Source organism: Hyperolius riggenbachi, chromosome 2 (genome assembly GCF_040937935.1).
Source record: "Hyperolius riggenbachi isolate aHypRig1 chromosome 2, aHypRig1.pri, whole genome shotgun sequence".
Classification (NCBI taxonomy): Eukaryota; Metazoa; Chordata; class Amphibia; order Anura; family Hyperoliidae; genus Hyperolius; species Hyperolius riggenbachi.
The window spans coordinates 412,736,810-412,764,479 of NC_090647.1; the positions used below are offsets into that span (position 1 = coordinate 412,736,810).

At 44.2% G+C, this 27,670-nt stretch overlaps 1 protein-coding gene across 2 annotated transcripts in view; it reads left to right on the top strand.

Moving 5' to 3' along the window:
• Nucleotides 1-22,044: 22,044 nt before the first annotated feature.
• C2HXorf38 (chromosome 2 CXorf38 homolog) overlaps nucleotides 22,045-27,670 on the top strand; it is a 68,342-nt gene continuing 62,716 nt past the window's right edge. For both annotated transcript variants that reach the window (XM_068265608.1, XM_068265609.1), the window contains exons 1-2: nucleotides 22,045-22,317; nucleotides 24,588-24,722. In XM_068265608.1, the coding sequence (XP_068121709.1) occupies nucleotides 22,105-22,317; nucleotides 24,588-24,722 (348 nt within the window). In that variant the 5' untranslated portion in view covers nucleotides 22,045-22,104. The remainder of the gene's footprint in view (nucleotides 22,318-24,587; nucleotides 24,723-27,670) is intronic.

The window sequence follows — 27,670 nt, forward strand, 5'->3', positions numbered from 1 at the left end:
CAAATATGGTGGTGGCAGCATCATACTCTTCAGCAGGGACAGGGAAGCTGGTCAGCGTTGAGGGGAAGATGGATGGAGCCAAATACAGGGCAATCTTGGAAGAAAACCTCTTGGAGTCTGCAAAAGACTTAAGACTGAGGCGTAGAGATGGGCTGAACCTCTGATTTTGGTTCGCAAACCTCCACGAAAGGTTCGGGTTCACGCAAACTTTCGTGAACCGCAATAGACTTCAATAGGGAGGCGAACTTTGAAAACTAGAAACACTTATGCTGGCCAGAAAAGTGATGGAAAAGATGTTTCAAGGGTTCTAACACCTGGAGGCGGGCATGGCGGAGTGGGATACATACCAAAAATCCCGGGGAAAAATCTGGATTTGACGCAAAGCAGCGTTTTAAGGGCAGAAATCACATTGAATGCTAAATTGCAGGCCTAAAGTGCTTTAAAACATCTTGCATGTGTATACATCAATTAGGTAGTGTAATTAGTGTACTGCTTTACACTGACAGACCAAACTCACTGTGTAACGCACCGCAAACAGCTGATTGTGTAGTGATGGACATGCTGGACTGGTGCGCACCATGACGAGCGTGCAGGCCGTGGCGGTGTTCAAGCCCATATGGTCGCCCGGCTGATGTAATGTGCAGCTGATAGTTAGTCACTGAATGTGATGGGCCTGGCTGGCAGTGGCACTGCACACAGTATGAATTACAAAAGCTGTGGCCGCAACACAAGTGCAGTAATAATGGGTATTACACAATGTGCAGCTGACTGACACAGGTAGTCAGTGTCACTAGTCATTGACTCACTGTCTGATTGTGCTGGGCCTGGGCTGGCACAAACACAGTATGAGTTATCAAGACTGTCTATAATGCAACACAAGTGTCAGTGACACACAGAAAAAAAAATCACAAAAACAGGATTAGCTCTCAAAAGAGCTGTTGTGGGGTGCTATTATAGCAATAATAATCAGCCAGGAGCAAGCTAACAAGCCTATAACTAATCTTTGCCTATGAGAGTCTGCCAGCAACTGTCCCTGCTCTCACTATTGCTGGCACATGAGTGAGTGTAATGGCCGGCGGAGCCTGCCTTATATAAGGGGGGTGGGGCTCCAAGAGAGAGTGTAGCCTAATTGGCTACAATGTGCCTGCTGACTGTGATGTAGAGGGTCAAAATTGACCCTAATGGAGCATTATGGGGGCGAACCGAACTTCCGGGAAAGTTCGCTTGCGAAGGTGAATCACCCAAAGTTCGCCTGGAACCATTCACGTGCGAACCAATCAGCCCATCTCTACTGGGGCGGAGGTTCACCTTCCAGCATGATAACGACCCTAAACATAAAGCCAGGGCAAAAATGGAATGGTTTAAAACAAAACCTATCCATGTGTTAGAATGGCCCAGTCAAAGTCCACATCTAAATCTAATCGAGAATCTGTGGCAAGATCTGAAAACTGCTGTTCACAAACGCTGTCCATCTAATCTGACTGAGCTGGAGCTGTTTTTGCAAAGAAAAATGAGCAAGGATTTCAGTCTCTAGATGTGCAAAGTTGGTAGAAATATACCCTAAAAGCAGCTGTAATTGCAGCAAAAGGTGGTTCTACAAAGTATTGACTCGGGGCTGAATAATTACGCATACCCCACTTTGCAGTTATTTTTTTTTTTTTTTAATGTTTGGAATGATGTATGATTTTCGTTCCACTTCTCACGTGTACACCACTTTGTATTGGTCTTTCACATGGAATTCCAATAAAAATTGATTCATGTTTGTGGCAGTAATATGACAAAGTAGAAAACTTCAAGGGGGCCAAATACTTTTGCGAACCACTGTAAATATGGCAGATCCATTTCAATAGACTGTGCTTGGACATAAAACATATATATGAGATAAGCAAGGACAATACTGTCTCTCCTAATATTACCATTTGCTGTATTCACCCCTCCTTTCGTGTTGACATTCACACATGCTTGTTCACATTTACACATCTAATGACATACCTCTGCCTGCTTTTCTCTGAGCTTTCCGCTAAAGACACTTTATATACATCATGCTAAAACAACAAAACCTTTATAAAGTGCTTTTCTGCGTAGGATCTAAAGCACATAAGCTTGTCTCAGTTCAGTACATAGTGATGTGCACAGGGGGGAAAGTTATGTGATCATATATGTTAAAGTGGTGGCTTTTCAGGTTTGATTTAAACCTGTCCAGGGTTGCAGCTGTCTAGATTAAGGGGCAGCATGACATAAAGCTCTGGCTGCAAAGGTTTTTAGTTTAACTCTGGGGTGGTAAAGTTATTGAATCCTTTTGATCTGAGGTTGTGGGAGGTGTGACGCAGTTGCAACAAATCCTTCAGGAATCCAGGGCCTAGGACGTGTAGGCCTTTGAATGTTAGCATGCCAATTTTGAAAAGGATTCTCCATTTTATGGGTATTCAGTGTAGTGAGCAAATTGGATTGGTGTTATGTGGCAATGGCGGGATTTGCTTGTTAACAGCCTTGCTGCAGCATTCTGTACTCGCTGCAGGTGCATAGATCTTTGTTTGAAAGGTCTGCATAGAGGTTGCAATAGTCCAGCTGTGATGTGCTGAAGGCGTGAAGTACACAGGTTGGACAAAATTATGGAAATACCTTGAAAATGAACAAAAATATATTTTATTATGGGGTAAATCCACCTTTTGTGGCAATTACAGCCTCAATTCTCCGAGGTATTGATTCATACAAATTGTGAATTGTTACTAAAGGAATTTTAGCCCATTCTTCAGTTAAAACACCCTCCAGTTCTTTTAGAGACGATGGCGGCAGAAATCGACTTCTTACTTGAATCTCTAATAGCGACCATAAATGCATAATGTGCCTGGGGATTGTGGTGGCCAGATGAGATGCTCAGCTTCATTAGAATGTTCCTCGTGCCTCCGGAAACAGTTCTTGAACCATAGGATGAACTTGGTCGCCCAAAATTCCTAAATAGTCTCGGCTGTTAATTTTCCTTGAAGGGAAATCATTGGCCCGGTGGATTTCCAAGAAATAGCACCCCAGATCATCACAGAACCCCTGCCATGTTTTACGGATGGGAGAAGGCAGTCTGGATGAAATGCTTCTTTCGGCTGTCTCCAAATGTGCACTTGGGCGTGAGGTCGGAAATAAGGTGAACGATGATTCGTCAGAGAAAATCACATTTTTCCACTGCTCGAGGGACCAATTCTGGTGCTTTCTACACCACTCTAAACGCTTTGAAGCATTTGTCTTTGAGAGCAGAGGTTTTCTAATTGCAGTTCTTCAGTGGAATCCAGATTTGTGCAGCTCCCGACGAACAGTTTTTGTGGAAACTGGGTTCTGTAGGTGTTCATTCAGCTCTGCAGTGATTTTAGGAACCATGGTCTTGCAAGCTTTTCTAACAATTCGATTTAGAGTCCGACGGTCTCTCTCAGACATCTTTGATTTTCGGCCAAAACTGTGCTTTGCTGAGGATGTTTTTCCTTCTCTTTCAAAGGCAGTCATTACGTTTGAGACAGTACCTCTTGAAATGCCAAGCATTCGGGCAGTTTCTTACAGTAGCGCCTGCCAGACGAGCACCAACAATTTGGCCTCTTTGAAAGTCTGAGAGATCTGCCATTTTTTAAATTAGAACCAACTTTGATTTAAATATCTGTAAAAAAACAAACAAACAATTATTTTAATTAAACATATCAAATAACAAAAATAATAAAAACATTTTAACATATGTCAAGTTTTGACTGCTTCAAACATGTTCAAAGATTATGATGCCAAAATGTTAAGTGTTTCCATTATTTTGTCCAAACCCTGTATGGTTTGAAGATCCTCTGAAGGAAAGCGGTGCTTAACTTTTGCAATATTCCTTAGGTGAATGAAAGAATGTTTCACAACGGCTGAAATTTGATTCCTGAAGTTTTCCCCATAAATCTGTAAAGCCAGGCTACGCACAGTGTTGTAGCTAGTAAGGTCTGAGTTCCCTACCCTCAGTGGTGTTGACTGTCTGGAGCTACTTTGCTGTTAGGCGCTGACCTACGATGACAAAAACCTCAGTTTTGTCAGCATTTAGGTTAAGCCAGTTTTCCTTTATCCACTCCTGAAGCTCAACTAAGCATGTGTTTATTTTCGTAATGGGGTCTTTCAAACCTGGTGGAACAGGCCCTACTCCAAAAATAAATTCTTGCTTAGCTGAGCTACAGGTGTGGATGAATGATAACTGGTTGAAACTGAATGCTGACAAAACTGAGGTCCTTGTTGTCCAAAGCCAGTGCTTGCCATCAAAACCGATCTATCCTAAATCAACACGAATCAGGATAGGGAATTCAGACATAAACAGCTCCAACCTTGTGCGCTAATCGATGGGGAATTGAGTTTCAGAAACCAAATTTCGGCTGTAATCAAATCTTCCTACTTTCATCTGAAGAACATTGCAAAAATTAAACATCTGATTCCACCAGAGGATCTTCCAACCCTAGTCCACGCCTTCATCACATCACAGCTGGACTACTGCAATGCCCTTTATGCAGGCCTCCCCAAAAAGGACTTGCTCCCCCTGCAATTAGTGCAGAATGCTGCTGCCAGATTGCTAAGAAACCAGCCTCGCCACTGTCACATTACACCGATCCTTTGCTCACTGCATTGGCTATAATTAGAATGGAGAATACTCAAGATTGTACTGCTGACATTCAAATCCCTGCACAATCTGGGCCCTGGATACATGAAGCACTTGCTGAAGCTGCACCACACCTCTCACAACTTCAGATCAGCAGGTTCTGTAATCTTGGTCACTCCCAGAGTGCACCTCAAAACCTTTGGAGACAGAGCTTTCTGTGATGCTGCCCCTACTCTTTGGAATGAACTCCTTACCATACTGTAACGTTTGCAGAATCGTTTTCGTGGTCAGCGCACAAGATGTGCACTGACACAGCGAAAACCTTTCACAAGCGTATAATTGGGTGAACCCAGGCTAGGTGCAATGCACCAGCAGAGGGCAATTCCCACCGGCAGATGGCGCTGTGGAGTGCAGACGAGCACAGCCTCTGCACAGCCACAAATGCCAGATGAGAATTGTACAGATCTAAGACAATGCGGGGCTGAACAGCCCTTAAAGAGAAAGAGCACAGATACAGGATGAATGTGTGTTCACCAATCTAGTCGCGACCCTGCGACAGTGAACACACATCAGCAGAAACAAAAGCAAGAACGCGATCGCGAGAAAGGCGATCGCCAGAAGTGACACAAGACAGATCAGAACAGAACACAAGAGTAGCAAAGGCACAGCAAATGACAATGAGAAAACGAAAATAACAAACGCTAACCAAACGCGAACACCGCACTCATTCGCAACAGCGAACGCGTTTACAGCGCGATCTCCGCACGTTACGCGCAACAGAGACAAGCATGCCTAACTAACCACCGACAGACAAACACGAAACAAAGAACGCGAGCGCTTGCTTAACGGTTACCTCACTGAGCCTACAGCAAGCGTTCGTATCAGACAAGACAGACAAACGGAAAACAGGAATACGAGAAGAAAAATCCACTGCTCTTTCCATCAGAGCGAGTGCGATCCGAGTTCAGGAACAGGCTAGGGAAGATCCACTGCTCTTTCCGCCAGAGCGAGTGCGATCCGGGTACAGGGACAAGAAAGCAGATCAGAAGGATCCACAGCCGCTACCGCTAGGGTAGTGCGATCCAAGCACGACAGACAGATGAGATAGCAGGGAGCAACCGCTGCTCCAGCTATACTCCAAGAACAAAGATTAGAAGGATCCACAGCCGCTACCGCTAGAGGCTAGTGCGATCCAAACACGACAGACAGATGAGGTAGCCGGGAGCAACCGCTGCTCCAGCTTACACTCCAACAACAAAGATCAGAAGGATCCACAGCCGCTACCGCTAGAGGCTAGTGCAATCCAAACAAGACAGACAGATGAACAGAAGGGGCTACCAGTAGCGACCGCTGCTCTGGTTAGCACCCCAGACAGACAGAACGATTTCCTGACAACCACCGTTGGTGACAGGACAATCGCAACAGAGAGGCAATACAGACAAAACAGATAGCAAGCTAACTGCACTAGGGAAGCTGCCTAGTGCAGTCCCAAGAATTACTCTAAGATAACATTAACAAGCAATAGCACGGCTGACACTCTAGGAGTGTTTCAACAAACCATGAAGGATGACCAGCAAAGGACTCAAAGGAGGCAGCTAGGTGATTTGCATAACCAATGTATGCAAATTCCTCAGCAGCAGAGCAGGTCAGAAACTTGCAAAGGAAAGACAGGTCTCTCTTCTAGAGACCTGCAGCCCACAGACTAGAGGAATGGTCAAACAGCTGTCTGCCTGTGCAGCCAGCTGAGCGGATCATTACACATACCCAGTAAAGACAGCCCCATCCCTGGAGTTATTCAAATCAAGACTGAAAAGCTACCTGTTTAGCCTGGCATTTCTGGACCTAATTCTTCCTCTGTTCCACGACTTACCAATCAACCAATTATTGGTCGGAGCCATGCTTATGCGCTTTGAGTCCTACGGGAAAAAAGTGCTTTACAAATGCTATTTGTTGTTGTCTGTCATGTCCAAATTTAATGACAAATATAGCTGGGTGTCATCAGCATAGCAGTGGTTTGTCATATCGTGTTTTTGGATGATTTTTCAGTGGCAGCATTTATATGGTACACAACAAAGGGGATAGTACCAAACCATATTTTAGTGGTACAGATGATGTGTGAGCTGAGAGTGCCCAAGTTGGCTGCTGCTCTTGTAATCTCCACATCTTGTCTCAGAGTTTGGCCTCTTTTAAAGTGTAACTGTTGGACATAAAATCAAAATCAAAAATCAATTCTTTATTTTTATCTGGTAGACCAGTAATAAGGATGCTAATCAAGCAATCCAAAAGTTAAAATCACTATTGCTTTTCTTGTTGATAAATTATCATTCCACAGTTTACCTGACTCCTGTTTGGTACACAAAATTTGGTACACAAAAAGGAAGTTGCAGGGCATGCTGGGTTGACCTTTTTTTTGCTTCTGTATTTCCCCTCAGACTTAACTAATGCAGCCTGATTGGCTGAAGCCACTTTCTCTCTTGTTTTCCCCTCCCACACCTCTGTTCCTTTCTGATTGGCCAATATTTCCCATGCTGTGATAATGTACTTTCTAAAGTGAAGGGTGGGCACTGCCTACACAATAAGGCAGAGGAGAGTAAGGGAGTAAATGACATCAGGATTGGCTTCAAAATAGCCACAGTAAGGCCTCGTTCACATTGCGTTCCGCTCGTGTTAACCTTCACGTAAGGGCTTTATTTATGTCGCAATTTTTTTTTTCAATTCCTGGCGCTTGGGTGGGCATTCTGTTTTTGTGTAAAGCGCTTTTCAAAGCGCTTTTCCCGATGGTTTTTTTTAATTCACTCCCTGATGCAAGTCAGGAAGTGAACTCTTTGACCCAGAAAATAATAAATACAATATATTTATTCTTCAAAACCTGAATGCAATCGCTGCACAAAGCGATTTTGTGAGCTTTTTGCTGTTTTCCTATACCTTCCATTGAGGCGGAATTGCCTCAAAAAGGTACATGCAACACTTTTTTGAGCGGATCGGAAACGAACCACTCAGATGTGAACTCTCTCATAGAGAATCATTGCACAAGCGCTTTCAGGACAATGTTGAAAAATCGCCAGTCAGTGGCGTAGCAATAGGGGGTGCAGAGGTTGCGACCGCATCGGGGCCCTTGGGTCAGAGGGGCCCAACCTCAACCACAGTATTAGCTCCTTATAGGTCCTGCACTGGTAATAATCACTTCTTTAAATTCTTTGAATGATAATAATGATAAACAAACAGTACCCCATCCCCTTTTGATTTATCGGTACAACCGATCATATTTATCGAATTGGTGTAAAATTGGATCTTTTTTTTTTGTTTTTTTTAAAATAATCTTTAAAAATTGGAGCTTTTAATTGTATGATGTGTGGCCACCTTCAAGGTACAAAAACACATCCACTTTTTATTGGCCAAAATACTAATCAATATACCACTTTCATGTAGTATGAGGGCCAATAGACTTTAGCCTAGTACACACATCCAATTTTAACTGGTCAATCACTGACCAATTTTACCACCTCCATGTGGTATGAGAACTTACCTACACAATCTACTCAGGGCTGTTTCCACTAGCTGCCGTGCGTCGTTTCTGTGTGAGTCCGCAGCCAAATCCCGGAGGCCGTGCCATCCACGGCTATGGGATTTGCTGTCTCCCGCACAAAAAAATGCAATGTCGCCAAGCGATTTGGACGGCTGCAGCATTATCCCCTATGGCAGAGCAATTTGCTTGTGGGGCAACAGCGGATTCGGCCTGATTTCCACAGCAGTGGAAAAGGGCCCTTACAGTATTAAAAATCTGATGGCCCTCATACTAGATGGAGATTGTAAAACTGGCCAATCAAAATTGAAGGTGTGTACAAGGATTTAGAATACAGCACTATAAACCAGTTGTGTAGGTAAGCTCTCATACTACATAGAAGTGGTACAATTGGTCAATGATTGGCCAATCAAAATTAAAGGTGGGTATCAGGCGTAAGGGTTCCCAAAAAATGTGATTGTCAGCAATACAAATTTCATGCTGAAATCCATCTGCAGTGTGTGTGCATGCAATAGTCTTCTCTCTGATCAGATTCAGGGCCCGTTCACACTACACGCGTTTCCAGCCGCGTTTTGGAAACGCGTGCGGGTGGCGCGACACGCAGGACATCAGACAGTGCATAGAGTGCACTGTCTGATGTTCACACTGCATGCGTTCCGGACCTGTGCGGTCCGGGAACGCATGCTGCATGCAGATTTTACAAAAACGCGCGGCTGTCCCATTCACTTTTCAGTGATGGGATCAGCCACGCAACGCATACGAACGCGGATGGCGTGCGTTCGTACGCGTTGCGTTCTGCATGCGTGGCCGTCCGCGTTTTGCAGTCTGAACGGGCCCTTAATCAGAATGGGATCTTAGGGATCTCAGTTACTTAGGGTCTGAGTGCCAGCCAGACCCTAAGTAACATAATTAGGCACTGTGAGCCCAAAGAGCAGTTAGAATTAGGCAGCATGACCCCAAGACCTAAAAAGGCAGCGTAATGGCTAAATAACAAGTATGCATCATCTTCATCCCAAAATTAGCCTTATACCATGTTGGGGACATTAGACTGGCGAGTAGGAATTGGATTGTGAGCTTCTCTAAGGGACGGTTAGTGACAGGATTGGATTTTGTGAAAGATCTAAGCATTATATAAATACACAATACATTAGAACTGCATTATAGTAAACTCTGATATAGTAAACCCAGGCCCCAGTAACGTGCCTCTATAAATATTTGATGTATGATCAATCCTGATATACCACAGTGAACAATTTAGTTAGGTTCCTTGGAGTTTACTTTAAAGGGATTCTACTATATAAATAATCCCAGTAGCAGACCTCAGCCCATTAATAACTCCTCTCAGCCTAGCCTGCATATTGTGATAACAAGACCCTATGTCCTGGTGATGCAATATCTTCAGCCCTGCCGGCTTAGCCAGCAGCATTTATCATCTGTGATGCATGGCATCTCCTGGTGTACTTTACCCCCATCATTATTATTATGAATGAAAATATATATATATATATATATATATATATATATATATATATATATATATAGTGTTCACATCGTCTGCAGAAGGTACCTATTCACGTCAGCAAGTGTGCCTCAAAGGTAATCACAATCTAATCTCTACTATAGTCATAGCCTAATCTCCCTACCTCTGTTTTACAGTATACCTGATATGAGAGGGTGAAGGAGGCTGCCATATTTTTTATTTTTAAACAATCGCAGCTCCGTTGCAGTCCTGCTGTTCTCTTTGGCTGCAATAGTGTCTAAATCACACACTTGAAACAAGCATGGGCCATATGCAATTCACTTTTTCACCTGAGTTTTCTCTTAGGTAATATTTTTAAACTTGTCAATAAAATGCCTTTTAAGCCACCAGAAAGCAAGAGAATACTCAAAATAATTTTAATTACTTTTTTCACCTACTTTTTGGTACTTGTTTAGTTAAAAAGTGCTGGGAAACTATTTTAAATTGAAGATGAAAAATTATCTTATAGGAGAAAACTCAGGTGAAAAAGTGAATTGCATATCGGCCCATGTGTCTTATCTTGTAAAACAAAAGAAAAAACAGGGCACCGAGAGCCCAATAGTGCAATATAGTTTTAACAGACAAAAACTGTCTAGATAGTTCGTGCAGAATTTTACTCACAAAAAAGGGTCACCAGCAGGCAACCACTTGAAAGGCAGGTGGGGAGAATTGGTACCCGACCCCACTCGGGTATAAAAGTCGCTCTCTGTAGATAGGAAAAAAAGGGGGCGTACCCCTCCACCAAGGGTGGATAAGTAATATGTATCAAACGCAGATAGAACAGAGGCGCCAAAAAGAGTAAAAACACTATTACTTAAAAACAGTAAAAAGAGGGAAGGTAAGGTGGACTTACCTCCCTCTAGCAGTGGACAACAAGACTCTGAGGTAGAGTAGAATGCATTTATTAAACAGTGTAACTCCTAAAGATGCAACGCGTTTCGCGGGCCACAGCACCGCTTCCTCAGGCTATACAGGAGTTCAAAAAGCTGTATCCAATCCAAGTATTGAATGAGGCGCTCATTCAATACTTGGATTGGATACAGCTTTTTGAACTCCTGTATAGCCTGAGGAAGCGGTGCTGTGGCCCGCGAAACGCGTTGCATCTTTAGGAGTTACACTGTTTAATAAATGCATTCTACTCTACCTCAAAGTCTTGTTGTCCACTGCTAGAGGGAGGTAAGTCCACCTTACCTTCCCTCTTTTTACTGTTTTTAAGTAATAGTGTTTTTACTCTTTTTGGCGCCTCTGTTCTATCTGCGTTTGATACATGTGTCTTATCTAGTCAGACTTCCGTCAGAAACATCTGCTCTGCATGCTTATTCAGGGTCTATAGCTAAAAGTATTAGAGGCAGAAGATCAGACGGACAGCCAGGCAGTCTTCTTTGTTTAAAAGGAATTACATAAGTCAGCCACCATTTCTCTCTCAGTTCAGGTGTACTTATACCCAGAGCCGGGACAAGGTCCTCCAGCACCCAAGGCTGAGACACCAAAGTGCGCCCCTCCATCCCTCCACCCCAGCCGTCACACACACTGATTGCTCTTAGACTAAGAGGCACCCCAGGGCTCCGAGCACCTTAATCTTTAGTTATCTGGCTTGTAGTCACTTCCATGTACATCCTTTTCTTATTTCTTTCTGCTTCAAACACAATTAGAAATGACCGCTGAATGAATTGTGCGGCTCCTACACTGCGCCCTGAGGCTGGAGCCTCTCCAGCCTATGCCTCGGCCTGGCCCTGCTTTAACCACTTCACAACTGAGGGGTTTTACCCCTTGAGCACCAGAGCAATTTTCACCTTTCAGCGCTTCTTCCATTTATTCGTCTATAACTTTATTATTACTTATCACAATGAAATGAACTAAATCTTGTTTTTTTCGCCACCAATTAGGCTTTCTTTAGGTGGGACATTATGCAAAGAATGACTTTATTCTAAATGTGTTTTAATGGGAAAATAGGAAAAAATGTGGGAAAAAAATCATTATTTTTCAGTTTTTGGCCATTATAGTTTTTAAATAATGCATGCTACTGTAATTAAAATCCATGAAATTTATTTGCCCATTTGTCCCGGTTATTACACCATTTAAATGATGTCTCTATCACAATGTTTGGCGCCAATATTTTATTTGGAAATAAAGGTGCATTTTTTGTAGTTTTGCGTCCATCCCTAATTACAAGCCCATAGTTTATAAAGTAACAGTGTTGTACCCTCTTGACATAAATATTTAAAGAGTTCAGTCCCTAAGGTAACTATTTATGTTTCTTTTTCTTTTTATTACAAAAAATAAATAAATTGGGGAGTGTGGGAGGTAATGAGTTAATTTTTAGTGTAAAAGTATGTATTTGTATATGAAAAATGTTTTGGATGTAGTTTTACTATTTGGCCACAAGATGGCCACAGTAATTTTTTGTGCATGCGTCCTGTAAGTGTTGGAAGTACGCTTACAGGACGTTCAATGAGGCTGGGAAACTTTTTTTTTTTTCTCACAATGATCACGCTGCTTCTCATAGAAGCAGCCGATCATTGCTGGGGGGCTGAGATCAACAAACGGGAACGTTTTTTCCCGTTCATTGATCTCTGGGCGAGCGGCCGTCGGCGCACACGAGCGAGCGGGAGCGTGGCGGGAGGTGCGTATATCTACACTCCTGGTGGGCAAAGGGTGTTAAAAGGAGCGTAGATATACGCACCCGTGGTGGTAAAGTGGTTAAGCCAATTTGGGAGGAACTAACAAACATCAGTAGGTTTGTGGGAGGAAACAAGAACACTTGAAGACAACTAACTCTAATATGGAGAGTATATACAAACTTCATGTACACTGCTAAAAAAATAAATAAAGGGAACACTTTAACACAATGCAACTCCACGTCAATCACACTTCTGTGAAATTAAACTGTCTGCTTAGGTAGCAACACTGATTGATAATCAATTTCACTTGCTGTTGTGTAAATGAAATAGACAACAGGTGGAAATTACAGTGGTGTGCAAAAGTTTGGGCAACCTTGTTAATCGTCATGATTTTCCTGTATAAATCGTTGGTTGTTACGATAAAAAAATGACACTTCAATATATCATATAGGAGACACACACTCAGTGATATTTGAGAAGTGAAATTACGTTTTTTGGATTGACAGAAAGTGCGTAATAATTGTTTGAATAAAGTTAGGCAGGTGCATAAATTTGGGCACTGCTGATTCTAAAACCTTTAGAACTAATTATTGGAACTCAATTGGCTTGGTACGCTCCGTGACCCCTGACCTACATACACAGGTGAATCCAATTATGAGAAAGAGTATTTAAGGGGGTCAATTGTAAGGTTCCCTCCTCTTAATTTTCTCTGAAGAGTAGCAATATGAGGGTCTCAAAACAACTCTCAAATGACCAGAAGACAAAGATTGTTCACCATCATGGTTTAGGGGAAGGATACAGAAAGCTGACTCAGAGATTTCAGCTGTCTTTTTCCACAGTTAGGAACATGTTGAGGAAATGGAGACCACAGGTTCAGTTCAAGTTAAGGCTCGAAGTGGCAAATCAAGAAAAATCTCAGATTAAGAGCCGCTTGAGGTATGCTAAAGCATATTTGGACAAGCCGGTTTAATTTTGGAATAAGGTGCTGTGGACTGATATAACTAAAATGAGTTATTTGGGCATAACAAGGGGCGTTATGCATGGAGGAAAAACAACACAGCATTTCAAGAAAAACACCTGCTATCTACAGTAAAATATGGTGGTGGTTCCATCATGCAGTGAGGTTGTGTGGCCAGGGCAGGGATTGGGAATCTTGTCAAAGTTGAGGGACTCTTGGATTCCACTCAGTATGAGCAGATTCTGGAGACCAATGTCCAGGAATCAGTGGCAAAGCTGAAGCTGTGCCAGGGCTGTATGTTTCAATAAGACAACGACCCTAAACAGTGCTCAAAATCTACTAAGGCATTCATGCAGAGTAACAAGTACAACATTCTGGAATGGCCATCTCAGTCCCCAGACCTGAATATAATTGAAAATATGTGGTGTTAGTTAAAGAGAGCTGCTCATGCTCGGAAGCCATCAAACCTGAATGAATTAGAGATGTTTTGTAAAGAGGAATGGTCCAAAATGCCTTCAATCAGAAGCCAGACTGTCATTGAAACCTACAGGAAGCGTTTAGAGGCTGTAATTTCTGTAAAAGGAGGATCTGATAAACATTGATTTCATTTCTTTTTTGTGGTGCCCAAATTTATGCACCTGCGTAATTTTGTTTAAACAATTATTGAACACTTTCTGTAAATCCAATAAACTTCATTTCACTTCTCAAATATCACTGTGTGTGTCTACTATATGATATATTTAACTGACATTTTTTTATCGTAACAACCAACGATTTATACAGGAAAACCATGACGATTAACAAGGTTGCCCAAACTTTTGCATCCCACTGTATAGGCAATTAGCAAGACATCCCCGATGAAAGAGTGTTTCTGGCTGATGTTTTAGTCACTTGTGTATGCTGGCGGTGCTTTCACTTTAGTGGTAGCATGAGGCGGGGTCTATAACTTATGCAAGTGGCTCAGGTAGTGCAGCTCATCCAGGATGTCACATCAATGCGAGCTGTGTCTGTCAACATAGTGTCCAGAAGATGGAGGCGCTACCAGGAGACAGGCCAGGACATCAGGAGATGTGGAGGAGGCCGTAGGAGGCCAAAAACCCAGCAGCAGGACCACTACCTCTGCCTTTGTGCAAGGAGGAACAGGAGGGGCACTGCCAGAGTCACGCAAAATGACCTCCAGCAGGCCACAAATGTGCATGTCTGCTCGAATGGTCAGAAACAGACTCCATAAGGGTGGTATGAGGGCCCGACATCCACAGGTGGGGGTTGTGCTTACAGCCAAACACCGTGCAGGACATTTGCCATGGAACACCAAGATTGGCAAATTTGCCACTGTGCCCTGTGCGCTTTACAGATGAAAGCAGGTTCACACTGAGCACCTGACAGACGTGACAGAGTCTGGAGACACCATGGAGAACATTCTGCTCCCTGCAATGTCCTCTAGCATGACCGGTTTGGCAGTGGGTCAGCAATGGTGTGGGGTGGCATTTGTTTGGGGGGCCACACAGCCCTCTATGAGCTCGCCAGACTGCCATTAGGTATTGTGATGAGATCTTCAGACCCCTTGTGAGATCATATGCTGGTGCGGTTGGCCCTGGGTTCATCCTAATGCAAGACAATGATAGACCTCATGTGGCTGGAGTGTGTCAGCATTTCCTGCAAGACGAAGGGATTTATGCTATAGACTGGCCTGCCCGTTCCATAGACCTGAATGCAATTGAGCACATCTGGCACATCATGTCTCGCTCCATCCACCAACGCCATGTTGCACCATGGACTGTCCAGGAGTTTGTGGATGCTTTAGTCCAGGTCTGGGAGGAGATCCTTCAGGAGACCATCCGCAACCTCATCAGGAGCATGCCTAGGCGTTATAGCGAGGTCATACAGGCATGTGGAGGCCACACACACTACTGAGCCTCATTTTGTCTTGTTTTAAGGACATTACATCAAAGGTGGATCAACCTGTAGTGTTTTTTTCCACTTTAATTTTGAGTGTTACTCCAAATCCAGGCCTCCATGGGTTGATACATTTGATTTCCATTGATACATTTTGTGTGATTTTGTTGTCAGCATATTCAACTAGGTAAAGAACGAAGTATTTGATAAGAATATTTAATTCATTCAGATCTAGGATGTCTTATTTTTGTGTTCTCTTTATTTTTTTGAGCAGAGTATATAGTGTCTAGGCAAGGAATTGAATCCAGGAATCTAGTCCTGTGATTGGAGAGTGCTATCCCCTGGGTTATCCACTGTACAATCACTGAGGACAGGAAGATGGAGCTCGGGAGGTACAATGTGCCACATAAGGTGATAATATGGCTGGAGAAAGCTCAGGGGCCTGTCATTATGCAGCCTGGGATAATATTATGAGCGCTGGGATGACTCATCAACCTGGATGAGGTATTGATGGACAACAAATTGCCCTCACTTGAAGGTTTTATTGCCAAACTTCAAACCTCCACCTCTGAATTAACAGACCCACTTAAAAGGGGAATGGGGTGTAGTTCCTATATTCTATACTGAATGTGCCTCCAGAGAAAGGCCTGTTCCCCTTCTGGACAGACTGCAAAGCAGATTTAGGGTCCACATTTCATGATGAGGGATGGCAGCAATCCTCAAGATACTTTCCAAAAGTAGCATGCGTTCTTTAGCTATGGAGGTCTCAGTCAGGCTCCTTCATAGGACATATCTGGTTCTGCTAAAGTTTGCTAGTATCTATCCCACACTCTCACCTGATTGCTTCAGAGGTTGCTCCTCCCCATGTTCCATGTATCACACCTAGTGGGAGTGTCCGAAGGTTTCCAGAATTTGACCAAAATTGTTAAATTGACAGCTAATGTCACTCATGGCCTCTTTAACCACTTGACCGCTACAAGTTGTGTTACCTTTATGGACCAGGTCACTTTTCACCTTTCAGCGCTCCTCCCATTAATTCGCCAATACATTTTTTTCGATTGATAAAAAATGACTGATTATTGAGTTTTTGCGATAAAAATCTGATCGAATGTGTTGGAAAACGTCAAAATCTTATTAAAAAAAAATGTAAAGATAACCAGAGATCTTGTGGCATGAAGTCTTTTTACTTAGGGCTTCCTCCAGTCCCATAAGCATGGATGCGTCCCTTGCCGTCCTCCTGTTGTCCACCGTTTGTCCACAATCAGCCCCGGCATCTGGCTCAGTGGGCTCCAGTCTGGCTCAGTGACATCAGCCAGGGTCTTCTACCCATGCGCAGGAGGTCTGCGCATGCACAGCGAACCCCGGCTGATGTCACTAAGCCAGATACCGGGGCCGATTACCGCTACACGGAGGACAGCGGGAGGACGGTGAGGGACGCATCCGTGTTTATGGGACTGGAGGAAGCCCCGGGTAAGTAAAAAAAATTAATGCCATGAGATCTGAGTCTTTGAAAGAGATTTTGAAAGTCCCAAGATCCTCCTCCTAGGCCACAAACCTGATCCATTGAAACATGCTGTTCACAAACTAATCCAGCACATACAGTATAGTCCTCTGCTAAACTTTATATTGCATCACAGTGGAGACAACAATATTTATAATTTGATACTATTCTTGCAAAAATTGACAAAAAAATGTCTGTAAGTTTATCTGTAAGATTATCTATGGTAGTACTCATTCCTCCCTCACCAGGATTGGAACCCTGTCCCTAAGTATTTCATATTATGGGCCTTGCAGGTCCCCACCCTCACACCTCTAATTATCATGATACATAAAAATCATGATAATTACAAGCGTGTCTGTAAATATTATACTGCAATAACATACAACTGTGTACCCCCAACACTACTATTTGATGTTCCAAATATCTAATAGTGACTGTAACATCTCTGTTTAGACAATGTTCATATTTTTGTACTGTTTTACGCCTTTATTGTTTTTCAATGCTTACCAATAAAGCACCTTTTGAACAATAGAAAAAATAAGTTGGCAGACTGGCACGCATAGGCATGGTAAGCTGCACCCTGCTACTGCTACCACCAGCCAATAGGATCCTTGGAGTGCTGTGAAATCATGAGAAGCGGGCGACGTCACATAAGTAGAGCATCAGAGCTCACTGTGTGGATGGAGTGATGCTAGACGCCATCAGCTGCGAGGGATTTCCACACACATTTCTTCTTAATAGTGAATAGGGAGGAGATGAAACTTGATGGGCAGCATGTTGGCGGGGAGTGGGGGCATTGGACTGAGTGCAAAGCCATAAGGTTATACGATTTTAAAGGAAAGTGGACAGACAGAGACATTAGGGGGCGGCAAAAAGCGTTTGGGCAAAGAAATAAAGGGGAGGGGGGTGAAGTTTGAAATAGAAGCATAAGAGAGCCTACACTTTAGTACTGAGGGGCTACAGGGTAGACACTTTAGGGGGCAATGCAGAAGAGAGACTAAAGGGGGGGGGGGGTTGCAGAGGAGGCATTTAATGAAGGGGGGGGGGGAGAGGGCACTGGAAGGGGGTGGAGCAGGCTCAGCAGAGGTGATGGGACAGCCAAAGTTTTGCAGTGGTCCCAGTGATTTCTTGATAGGTCCCTGTTTATATCTGCTTTCATTTTCGATGGGGAGCATTGCTTCCTGGCAGTGCAGTACCTAGGGCATTTGGCAGCCGGTGCTAATTATTTACAGACACCCTTCAAATGAAAACCATTTTTGGGGCCAAAATGCACAAACACCCCCCCCCCCCCCCCCCCTCATGGATGTGTCCCAATGGATGTGGGAGGCGCTAACTATTATGTACCAGTGTAACTCAAAAGCAATTGGTCACAGTTTTCTCCCAAAATAGGTAAAGTTGACCCTAAAGGTAATTAGACAATGTGGCAGTGATCCTACCTCCCCCTCCCTTGCAAAAAAACCTCACACACACCATAAGAAATATAAATTTGCATGTCGTGTGTTTCTCTTGGTTCATGTGTTAGCACACCATTTAGTAATCAAAATTATAACGACAAATGCTGCAACAATAACCACAAAATAGCAAATGCAGCCACTATGACCATGAAATAATAAATGTGGCAACTGTTACCTCCCACATATGAAATGTGGCAAATGCTGCCTCTGACAAATGCAACCTCTATGGGCCGCTACTACTTCCGGGTCGCTATGACCCGGAGTAGTACGGCTGCGCTGGGCCGGCGGTGCGCGTCTTTGATCGCGCGCCTGTTGCCGGCTACCCTCTGCACATTTGTAATGATAGGGGGTCATACTTTCTGACTATCCAGCACAACAAGGCTAAGAGCTGGATAATGAAAGAGGCTACACAGGCTGCCCAGAGCAACTGCTGCTCTTGCGAGTTGCGATAGCACACATTCAGACAGATACTAGACAGACTGGAGTGAGGTAGCCAATAGAAACCGCAGCAATGGCTACCTTGCAAGGACAGGACTATGCTAGCTAAGCACGGGTGATCGCGCTAAGCGCAACCTACCGAAATGTGCTAAAACCTCACTAGCTAAACACAGGATATAAACAGTTTGAGTATGTATATATCAGCGGCACTGATATATTACCGTAGCACGAATACAAGGAAAATAAACGCTGACTAGAATATGTATATATTGGCAATGGAAGAATGGCTAGGATCTGGAGCAATACGGCGAACAAGGCTAGGTAATACAAAATCTCTGCACTAGAAGGAGTACGTATGTATGTCCCCGTGGGAAATATATAATCATAGCTCCACAAGATAACTGAACTAAGACAAGGAATATATTTTACAATATCAAGGGACCCATTAACAGCCTACATAGAGCTCAAACTATGATGAGTCGGGGTCTAACATGGGGAGGCAGGCTTTTATGCTGGCATCAGCCAATGGATGCAAGCATGCAAATCTCCACACAGCTGAATGGTAATCTTTCAATCCTGAGCTGGCCTGAATACCATTTGCTAGCTGAAAGACCATCATAACAAATGCATGCAGTACTATGCAAGAACATGCATGCAGGAAATCCAGGGCTATCTGGCTGCAGTTCAGCTGTAGTAAACCATTGGTGGAGTGATGACAGCATTCTGAGCTGCAACAGTCGGTAGTTCCTGCAAAAAAAAATCAAAATTCACAAAAAAAAAGCGGTGCCTTATTTCTGACTTAAAGAGGCACTTAAGTCGAGTAAAAAAAAAAACGAGTTTTACTCACCTGGGGCTTCCCTCAGCCCCCTGCAACCGATCAGTGCCCTCGCCGTGTCTCTGCGATGCTCCCGTCCCCGGCGGCAACCACTTCCGGTTTCGCCGTCAGGACCCGACAGGCATGGAAACGCGAGTGATTCTTCGCGTTCCCAGCCAGAATATCGCCCCCATGCTGCTATTGCGGCCTCTTAATCTGTGCCCATGCCCAGTGGCGCTGCAAGGTGTCTCACTACATCAGTGTGGCCTGTATTCCCTGAACCACTGACAGGCAGAAGCTGAGGAGGAGGGAGGAGATAGCACCTGACAGCGGGTTGGCTAAAATGATGCGGCCTCTGCCCACCGGACTGAATGATTGATCCTGGCCTGCAACACACTTCCAGGAGTGTGCAGAGGGAAAGTGGCACCCTACAGTAAGCATGGCTAAACACCTGTAGCGGTTTGCACCTCCTTCCCTTTGCTGATGCTAGTGGGCTGGGGAGTTGCTTACATTTCCATTCCAATGACATTCCCGGCCTTTCAAAACTCCCACAGTCACAGCTTGCTGTGTGAGACCTTGATCTGTGCCTAGCGGCGCTGCAAGGTCTCTCACTACATCAGTGGCCTGCATTCCCTGAACCACTGAGAGGAAGAAGCTGAGGAGGAGGGCGGAGACAGCACCTGACAGCGGGCCGGCTACAATGATGAGGCCTCTACCCACCATACCGAATGATTGATTCTGGCCTGCAACACACTTCCAGGAGTGTGCAGAGGGAAAGTGGCACCCTACAGTAAGCATGGCTAAACACCTGGGGTATTTCGCCTATCCTGCCCCTTATTAGGTACGCCACTGCTTCCTGGCAATATGAAAAAGAAAATAAAGGTGGACATACACTAAAGGTGGCCATACATCAGACAATTCTGTGGCCAATTAACCAGATTTAGATAATTATTATCAAATCGGATGAAAATCAGTGCAGCAACAAGTATATGCAAATGATGATTCAACTGATTTTGGGTTGAAATTGGTTGAGTGTATCGATCGGTCATGCTGGAAAATCCCGGCCCAACATGGTCAGTCGGGTGAGCGGCAGTAACGGCATGCAATATCACGACTGACGAACATGATGTTACCCCTGGCTGCTGTCCTGACCAAATGTTATATGTGCCCCCAGTGCCTAGGCATTAAAATACTTTACCTGCTGTTCTTCCGCAATCGGTTCCCATGTGACTAACCGCATATAGCACGTGGGGCATGTGTGTGACTTCACACATGCACCCCATGTGCTATATTGCAAGCAGCCACATGGGATGCCGATGAGGAAGTACAGGAACACTAGTAGCAAGAGGCGTGACAGATAAAGTACTTTATGGGCACATATATCATTTTGGGGAACAGCAGCCGGAGGCAGAGTCACAAGGCCAATTCCTGAAAGATTTCATGCTGAAATTGATTGGGAATCGGCCTGCGGTGCATAGGTACAGATCTTTCTTTGCTCAGATTCGATGGTAAAACCTTTATATATGGCCACCAGTTTCAACCATCAGATAGATTCCGGTCAGGTCAAATCTAACGAATTTATCTGATGTGTGTTACTCAATGTAAACAGATTTTCAATAGATTACAGAATTAAATCTTATCAAATTGCAGCTTTGCAGTGTTAGCTATGTGCTGTCGATCTGATGCCACTCTTGACCTAGATTTTCTGTCTGGCCAAATTAATTTATTTGAACGATTTCACCTGAATGATTGCTGATCAATTTCTAGTAGTCGATCAGCTGGAGATCGACAGGAAAAATCAATGTGTATGGCCACCTTTAGGTTAAAAAAAAAAAAGAACTTACTGGGCAATAAAATCTAGCAGCCAGTTGCTTCAGTGCAACAGGATCATGAACATAGGATAGGGCTTTATGAACTGTGAAAAAGATATCGCACAGTATTTTATTTATGACAGCACAATGGGCTCTATTTATAAAAGGTTACCGCAAGTTTTCCGCTCAAAACAGCGGATTTTCCCGTCCATTTAGCAAAGTGGGCATTCATAAAAGCTGTTCCCGCATGAAAATCTACAATCCCCCAGCAGAGCGAGAAATTTCCGCCTTCTCCAGTGTTTTTCTAGATTTATCTAGAAAAAAGTAACAAAATGGCCATTCATAAAGTTTAGAGGAAGCGGTATGTGGACGGGAAATACCGCTTCCTCTGATTTTGCGGATTACATACAAGTGAATGGGACAGACCTCCTAGAGAGAGCAGTGCACGGAGGGACTCTGCCGGCGTAAGTGTTTCCGCATGCCTTCCGACAGCTTACCGCCTGTTTTCAGCGGGAGATCTCTGCTCTTGCATCGCAGCTGGCAAGATTTTTTTGAATGACCACCCAGAAGTGTAAAATACCGCTGCGGTATTGTACCTCTACGAGTATTTACGCCACAAGTTTTTTTATGAATAGAGCCCAATAAGGGGAGAGCCTGCGAATATGACAAAAATAGCCTGGGAAATGGCAGACAATGGTGAAGTGTGCTGACTGCTATTATAAGTGTTCTGGAAATAATTAGGGTACATTTAGATGGAGAGTGAAGGCATGACAGACGAATCCAGCAAAAGGCAGTTCTTGTACACGCGGGTGCAGCAACGGGGGTAGAGGAGGAGGTTACTGAAGACGTAGACAGAAGAATCGCTACTCGCTAGTCTATGACTCAGGAAGTAACAACGGATGTCATGTGACTGTTATTACTGGTGCCTAGTAGCTAGCTATAAGCTGGAGTAATTTATAGAAGTTAATTGCCATGGCACTGTCCACTAGGCTGTTGCAGAGGTTAAACTGCGAGGGCTATAAGAACTGGATGAAGGCTGGTTACTGTCTTCATATGCTGCAGAGTCGCTTGCAGGGATATATAGATGCGGAAATGCGAACATTTCATCGACAGCTTGTCAGCAAGATCTCTCCAGCCGCAAGACAACGCTACAAATCATGTCGCTGCAGAGTCAGAGGGAAGCAGGTAACCCGACTAGAATAGAACAGCAGCGCCGAGTCCGACAGCTGCACCTTGCCGTTATCCTGAGCTTGCTAAGTGCCGAGCCTACTTTTGCTTCACATGGCCTTATCAGTGCGTGGTATAGCGTTCCATCACCTCTGATAATGCTCATTTTGCAAGGCACCTGAGCCAACAAGCGCGGTCTTTTGAAACCAAAGCATACATAATTTATTTATCGATGATAAAGTGATGTCAAAATGTAACTTTTTGCTTTTTTGTTTTTGTTTTTGTTTATTTATTTTTTGTTTTAGTTTTGAGTGGTTTTCGTATGGTGGAAGCAGCTATAGCTCTAGTCCAGTGATGGCTAACCTTGGCACTCCAGCTGTGATGGAACTACAAGTCCCATGAGGCATTGCAATACTCTGACAGCTCTAAGCATAACTCGGGGAGGCAGAGGCATGATGAGATTTGTAGTTTTGTCACAGCTGGAGTTCCAAGGTAAGCCGTTGTCACTGCTAGTCTATGTGGCGGAATCAGGTAAAATTATTTACCATCTGTAGCTGCTAATTGCAGCTTTTAACATTAATGAAAATATTGGAGGCTAGGAGGTCTTTAGTGTTAGTAATGTGACGGGATCCTTAGAGGGTTTTGTTTTACAGTTAGGCAGCCAACACGAGGGGGGGGGGGGGGGGGGGTTAGGCATCTGTAGAGGGTGGGTTCGGTGTGAGAGTAGGGTTAGGTCATAGTAAAAAAAAAAGTGGTTAAAAATGTTCAATATTTTATTACTGCTACTTGCTGTATTTTGCACTGGGAGCGCGGACGTGTTGCTGAGCCGCTGGTGAATTGGGCGCTGGGAGACAGCTCTCCCTGCTGCAAAACTCCCAGGCGGCGTTAAATACTATTCCCCTCTGAGTTGTCACAACTCAGAGAGAAATGTAATTTGGGGTCTGGCAACCGCCGAAACCCTGAATTACCATTATGTGCCCTGCGCAGCATTAGGTTGCTGCTATGGGGCACCTGTGTCATGGGGGTGGCCCCAGCACCCAACATTTATTTTGTGTCAAAATGTCATACTTGCCAGTTTTTTATAATTTTGGTGACACTACAAAATTTTTATTTTTGCGGTGGGGGGGGGGGGGGGGGGGGGTGGGGGCACTTGAGGTTAGGTTGCGGGGGGATGGTCAAGGTCATGCATGGGTAGGGGGTGGTTAAAGGGAACCTAAACTGAGGAGGATATGGATTTTTCCTTTCAAAATCATACCAGTTTCCTCCAGCAACTGGTATTGTTAAAAAGGAAACATTCATATCACTCTCATTTAAGGTTCCCTTTAAGGGTGTGTGTGTGTGTGTGTGTGTGTGTGGGGGGGGGGGGGGGGGTTAAAGGCTTGGAGTACGAGGGGGGGGGGAGTTAAGGTTGGGTATCATACAGTAAGGATTCTATGTGAGAATAGGGTTAGGGTTTGCTGGTGTTGTAGTAAAATATAGGCTATTTCCGGGGTGCCCAAATGTCATTGTGCCTCTATTTCATGCACACTGGGAGACAGCCAGGAGAGCTTAGTAAGACTGGACAGAGCCAGCATTCCTGAGAAAGCAGCTTTGCTTTAGCACTGTAAAGAACTCTAAGTTGTGAACACTTTGCCATTCTGTGACTCTTGTTGTCAGGACTGGATTTACTATAAGGCACTGTAGGCACGTGCCTACAGGCACATGATGATGGAAAGGCGGATCAATCCCCTCAACCAGTGCTTCCCTTCTTCCTTATGCAGAGTCTCGAGCTGATTGTAAATGAGTTTTTTCACCCAGCTCTCTGCATTCCACTGATGAGCTCTCCCTTCAGTCGGGGGCACCGCTAGCTACTTGGGTATCTCTGGCTACCTAATGCCTGTAGCTACCTATGATGGGTAAGGAAAGTAGGGGGAAATGACAACTGGGTCAGCCAGCACATTTTCGTTGTGGTTCAGCGACGGTTTGTAGGCTCATGGAGGGTGAAGTATAGGGTGCCAGAACATCTGTGCCTATAGGCTCCTATGATGTAAATCCGGTACTGTAAGGCATTCCTGCAATAGCAGCTGTAGAACACAGTTCATCAGCACACCAGCTGTATTCAAAGGCAATGTACTTTTATTGAAAGTTTAAAGATTGATTTTATGATCACATTTTCAAATTATTCATGAGAATTTGTTATGATGATGATGACATATTGTTAGTTGGAGTGCTCAGAGTATAGTTCTTAAAAAGAAAGTTATGAAAAAGAAGACTCCAAAATATTCTTATTTGTTTTGTTTCCTATGAAGTTCCACCCAGAGTGTCCAGTGTGTAGGGAGTGGACGGAACTCATTCTGGACCATCATAAGAACAGAAATGGAGACATACATTGGGGAAACTGTAACCCCTCACTGTGGCCTGTGAATTACTGGGAGGTGGCAAAGGTAAAACTTTGTGTCTACTATGTACTGTATGTGTGCTAAGGCTTGCAATAATCAATAATTGTCATGATATTGCTTAGACATGAAACTTTTGTATTAGGCCACCGACCAGAAGCCGCTCTGTATTTCTCCCTGCTGGAAAGTCTTTTATCAGACAGGATATCAGCTGATTTGTCACAAAATGAACAGCTGATTTCCATACATGGCAGTCCAGTGCTCTAAATATACTCTAAAATTACACATCAGGATGCTGAACTGCCATCTGTAGAATAGATCAGCTGTTTGTTTTGTGTTGAATCAGCTGCTATCCTACTTGACACTAGACTTTTGGGGGAAATACAGAGCTGGAGCTGGTTGACATCCTAATATATAAGAAGCTACTTTTGTTGACTGACATGGGTGTTAGGGCTCAAACCCACTAGCGGCCTTTTCTAAGCGCTAGTGATTTGAAAAAGCTCTTGCTAATGCAATGCTATGGAGGCTTTTTATAAAATCGCATCGCTCAAGTGGGATCACACCCATAGCATTACATTAGCAAGAGCTTTTCAAATTACAAAGCACTCCAGAAAAGCGTTCCTAGTGGGTTCCAGGCCTTATCGATCATTTTAGACCATGATCTTTAACTTTAAAAAGATATTTTCTTATTTAAAACTTAATTTTCTGTTACTGATTAATCCGCATCAAGTTGGTGACATGTATGTCTGGCAATGTCACCCGGTAGTGAATGGAAAAAAAATCTGACTGCTACAGTTCCACAAAATGTTGTGGATGAAATTGCCAACTGCATATTCTGCAGTAATTCAGTCAAAGGAACGCTATGTGCAGATTAATGAGTAATCATAAAGTGCAGCATAGACTGTCATCAAGCAGAGGCATCACTAGCATTGGTGTCACCTGGTACAGTAACTCATGGTCCCCCCACTGGCTTAACAGTAGCCACCATGACCACCACAACAGTGGGTGCCCCAGGGGACTGCTCCTCCTCTTTATGTTGCAGAAAAACCAATGTAGAGCACTGTATTTTTACCTGCTCCAGCACTGCATGGCGGCTCCTCTTTTTCCTGGCAGCCACACCCTCTATGTTGCCATCCTTTAGTTTCAGATAAATGGCACGTGATCGGGAGCAAGGTATGCAGCATAAAGCGAGGAGCTGCTGGGAGGAAGAGAAGAACTGACACTGCGCGGGAGCAGGTAAATATCACACCGCATTCTGCATATACTTTGTGGGGTTTAGGGTGTGTGTGTGTGTGTGTGTGTGTGTGTGTGTGTGTGTGTGTGTGTGTGTTCCTTTTAGGCGGTTCCATGTTTTTTGCTTGGAGGCTTCTTGTTGCGCCTATGATGCCACCCTCCCCAAACCTCCTCTCCCCTTCCAGCAGTATTAGGTTGCTAGCCTCCAATCAGGTAAATCATCTGCAATATGTTTGTTTATTGAAAGTCCCAAACCAATACAAAATATGTGATCTCCCAGAATGCTTTGGGTGGTGGCGGTGGGACAGTGAAGAGCGAATTCTGCATACTTAAACAGCCTAGGCTAAACATCACTGCGACGGCAGGGCTACATTAAATATGTAGCAATTTATAGATCTTGGAAGTAGTGATGATCACCGGATGAAATCCGAATAGGTTTTATCCAGATTTCATCCAGGTAATTAAAGCACCTGTGCGGGTGGGTGAGGCAGCTTCTTTAATCAGTCCCACGGTGTCTCCCACGATGCGTTCCAAGCTTGTCATGTGACTACAAACACTTCCTCCTTCAACCCAGAAGGGAGAAGTGTTTGTATTCACGTGACTGCGGCTTGAGACCCATCGTGGGAGGCACTGTGGGACGGATCAAATAAGATGTCTGATGGGTAATTTTAACCTCACCCGCACAGGTGCTTTAATTACCTGGATGAAATCTGAATAAAACCTATTCGCATTTCATCCGGTGATCATGACTACTAGGAAGTGTTTCTGATGCTGAAACCTGGATAATTGCTATAAAAGTTGGTATCCTGAATAATTTAGTACATTCCACTACTGTATTATTTTGACATATAAGACATACTTTTTCTTTCCCAAAACTGGGGGGGGGGGGGGGGGGGGTGGTAGTGGTTGCGTCTTATATACAAAAGATTTGGAATATCACGTGGCAGAGTGTGCAGGGAGAGTCTCACCTGATCCTGTGGCCGCGATCCTCTCCATCTGCCATCCTTCAGGATCCCAGCCGCCACGTTCCTCTTGGCCACAATCTCCCTCATAGCAACCGTTGCACATCCTTCCGAAGTACACGTGCTGCCACCATCCTCCCTGGTTACAGCATCCTGGCACTTCCTAGTTGAAGTTTCCAATACTGTGTGACCTGACTGTGCACGAGCTCCAGGGTCACGCATGAAGTGTGGTGCATGTGTGCCACAGGTCACACAGTATAAGGAACTGTAACTAGGAAGTGCCAGGACACTAACCAGGGAGGATGGCGGAGCATGTGGATGAAGGAATGATGTGTGGCAGCTGCAGCCCACATAGGGAGTGGGGTGGCTGGGATCCTGAAGGAAGGTAGATGACCAGAGCTAGACAGAGGAAGTGAGGATCACAGGTAAGATATTACACTTGGGGTGTAGTGTCTGCACAGTTCCTTCAGATGCTGCACTCTCATATATCAGCCTCCGCACAATATTCCTCTCAATGTTATATCCCAGTGAAACATGAAGAAGAGAAACAGAAAAAAAATGCAACATAGCGTGATACTGTAAAAATTCAAGTGTCCACAACATTCCACCACATGTATAAAACTGCTGTGTGCAGTCTTCCACCACATTAACCTCCCTGGCGTTCTATTTCCCCTGGATTTCTGTACAAAAAGTGATCCAATTAATTTTCATAACTTTTTTTTTTTTTTTTCCCTGTAACTTGCCAAAATGTATCAAACAAGGCTCTAGTATACAGTGCAGGAGAGTATGAACGTGTATGCA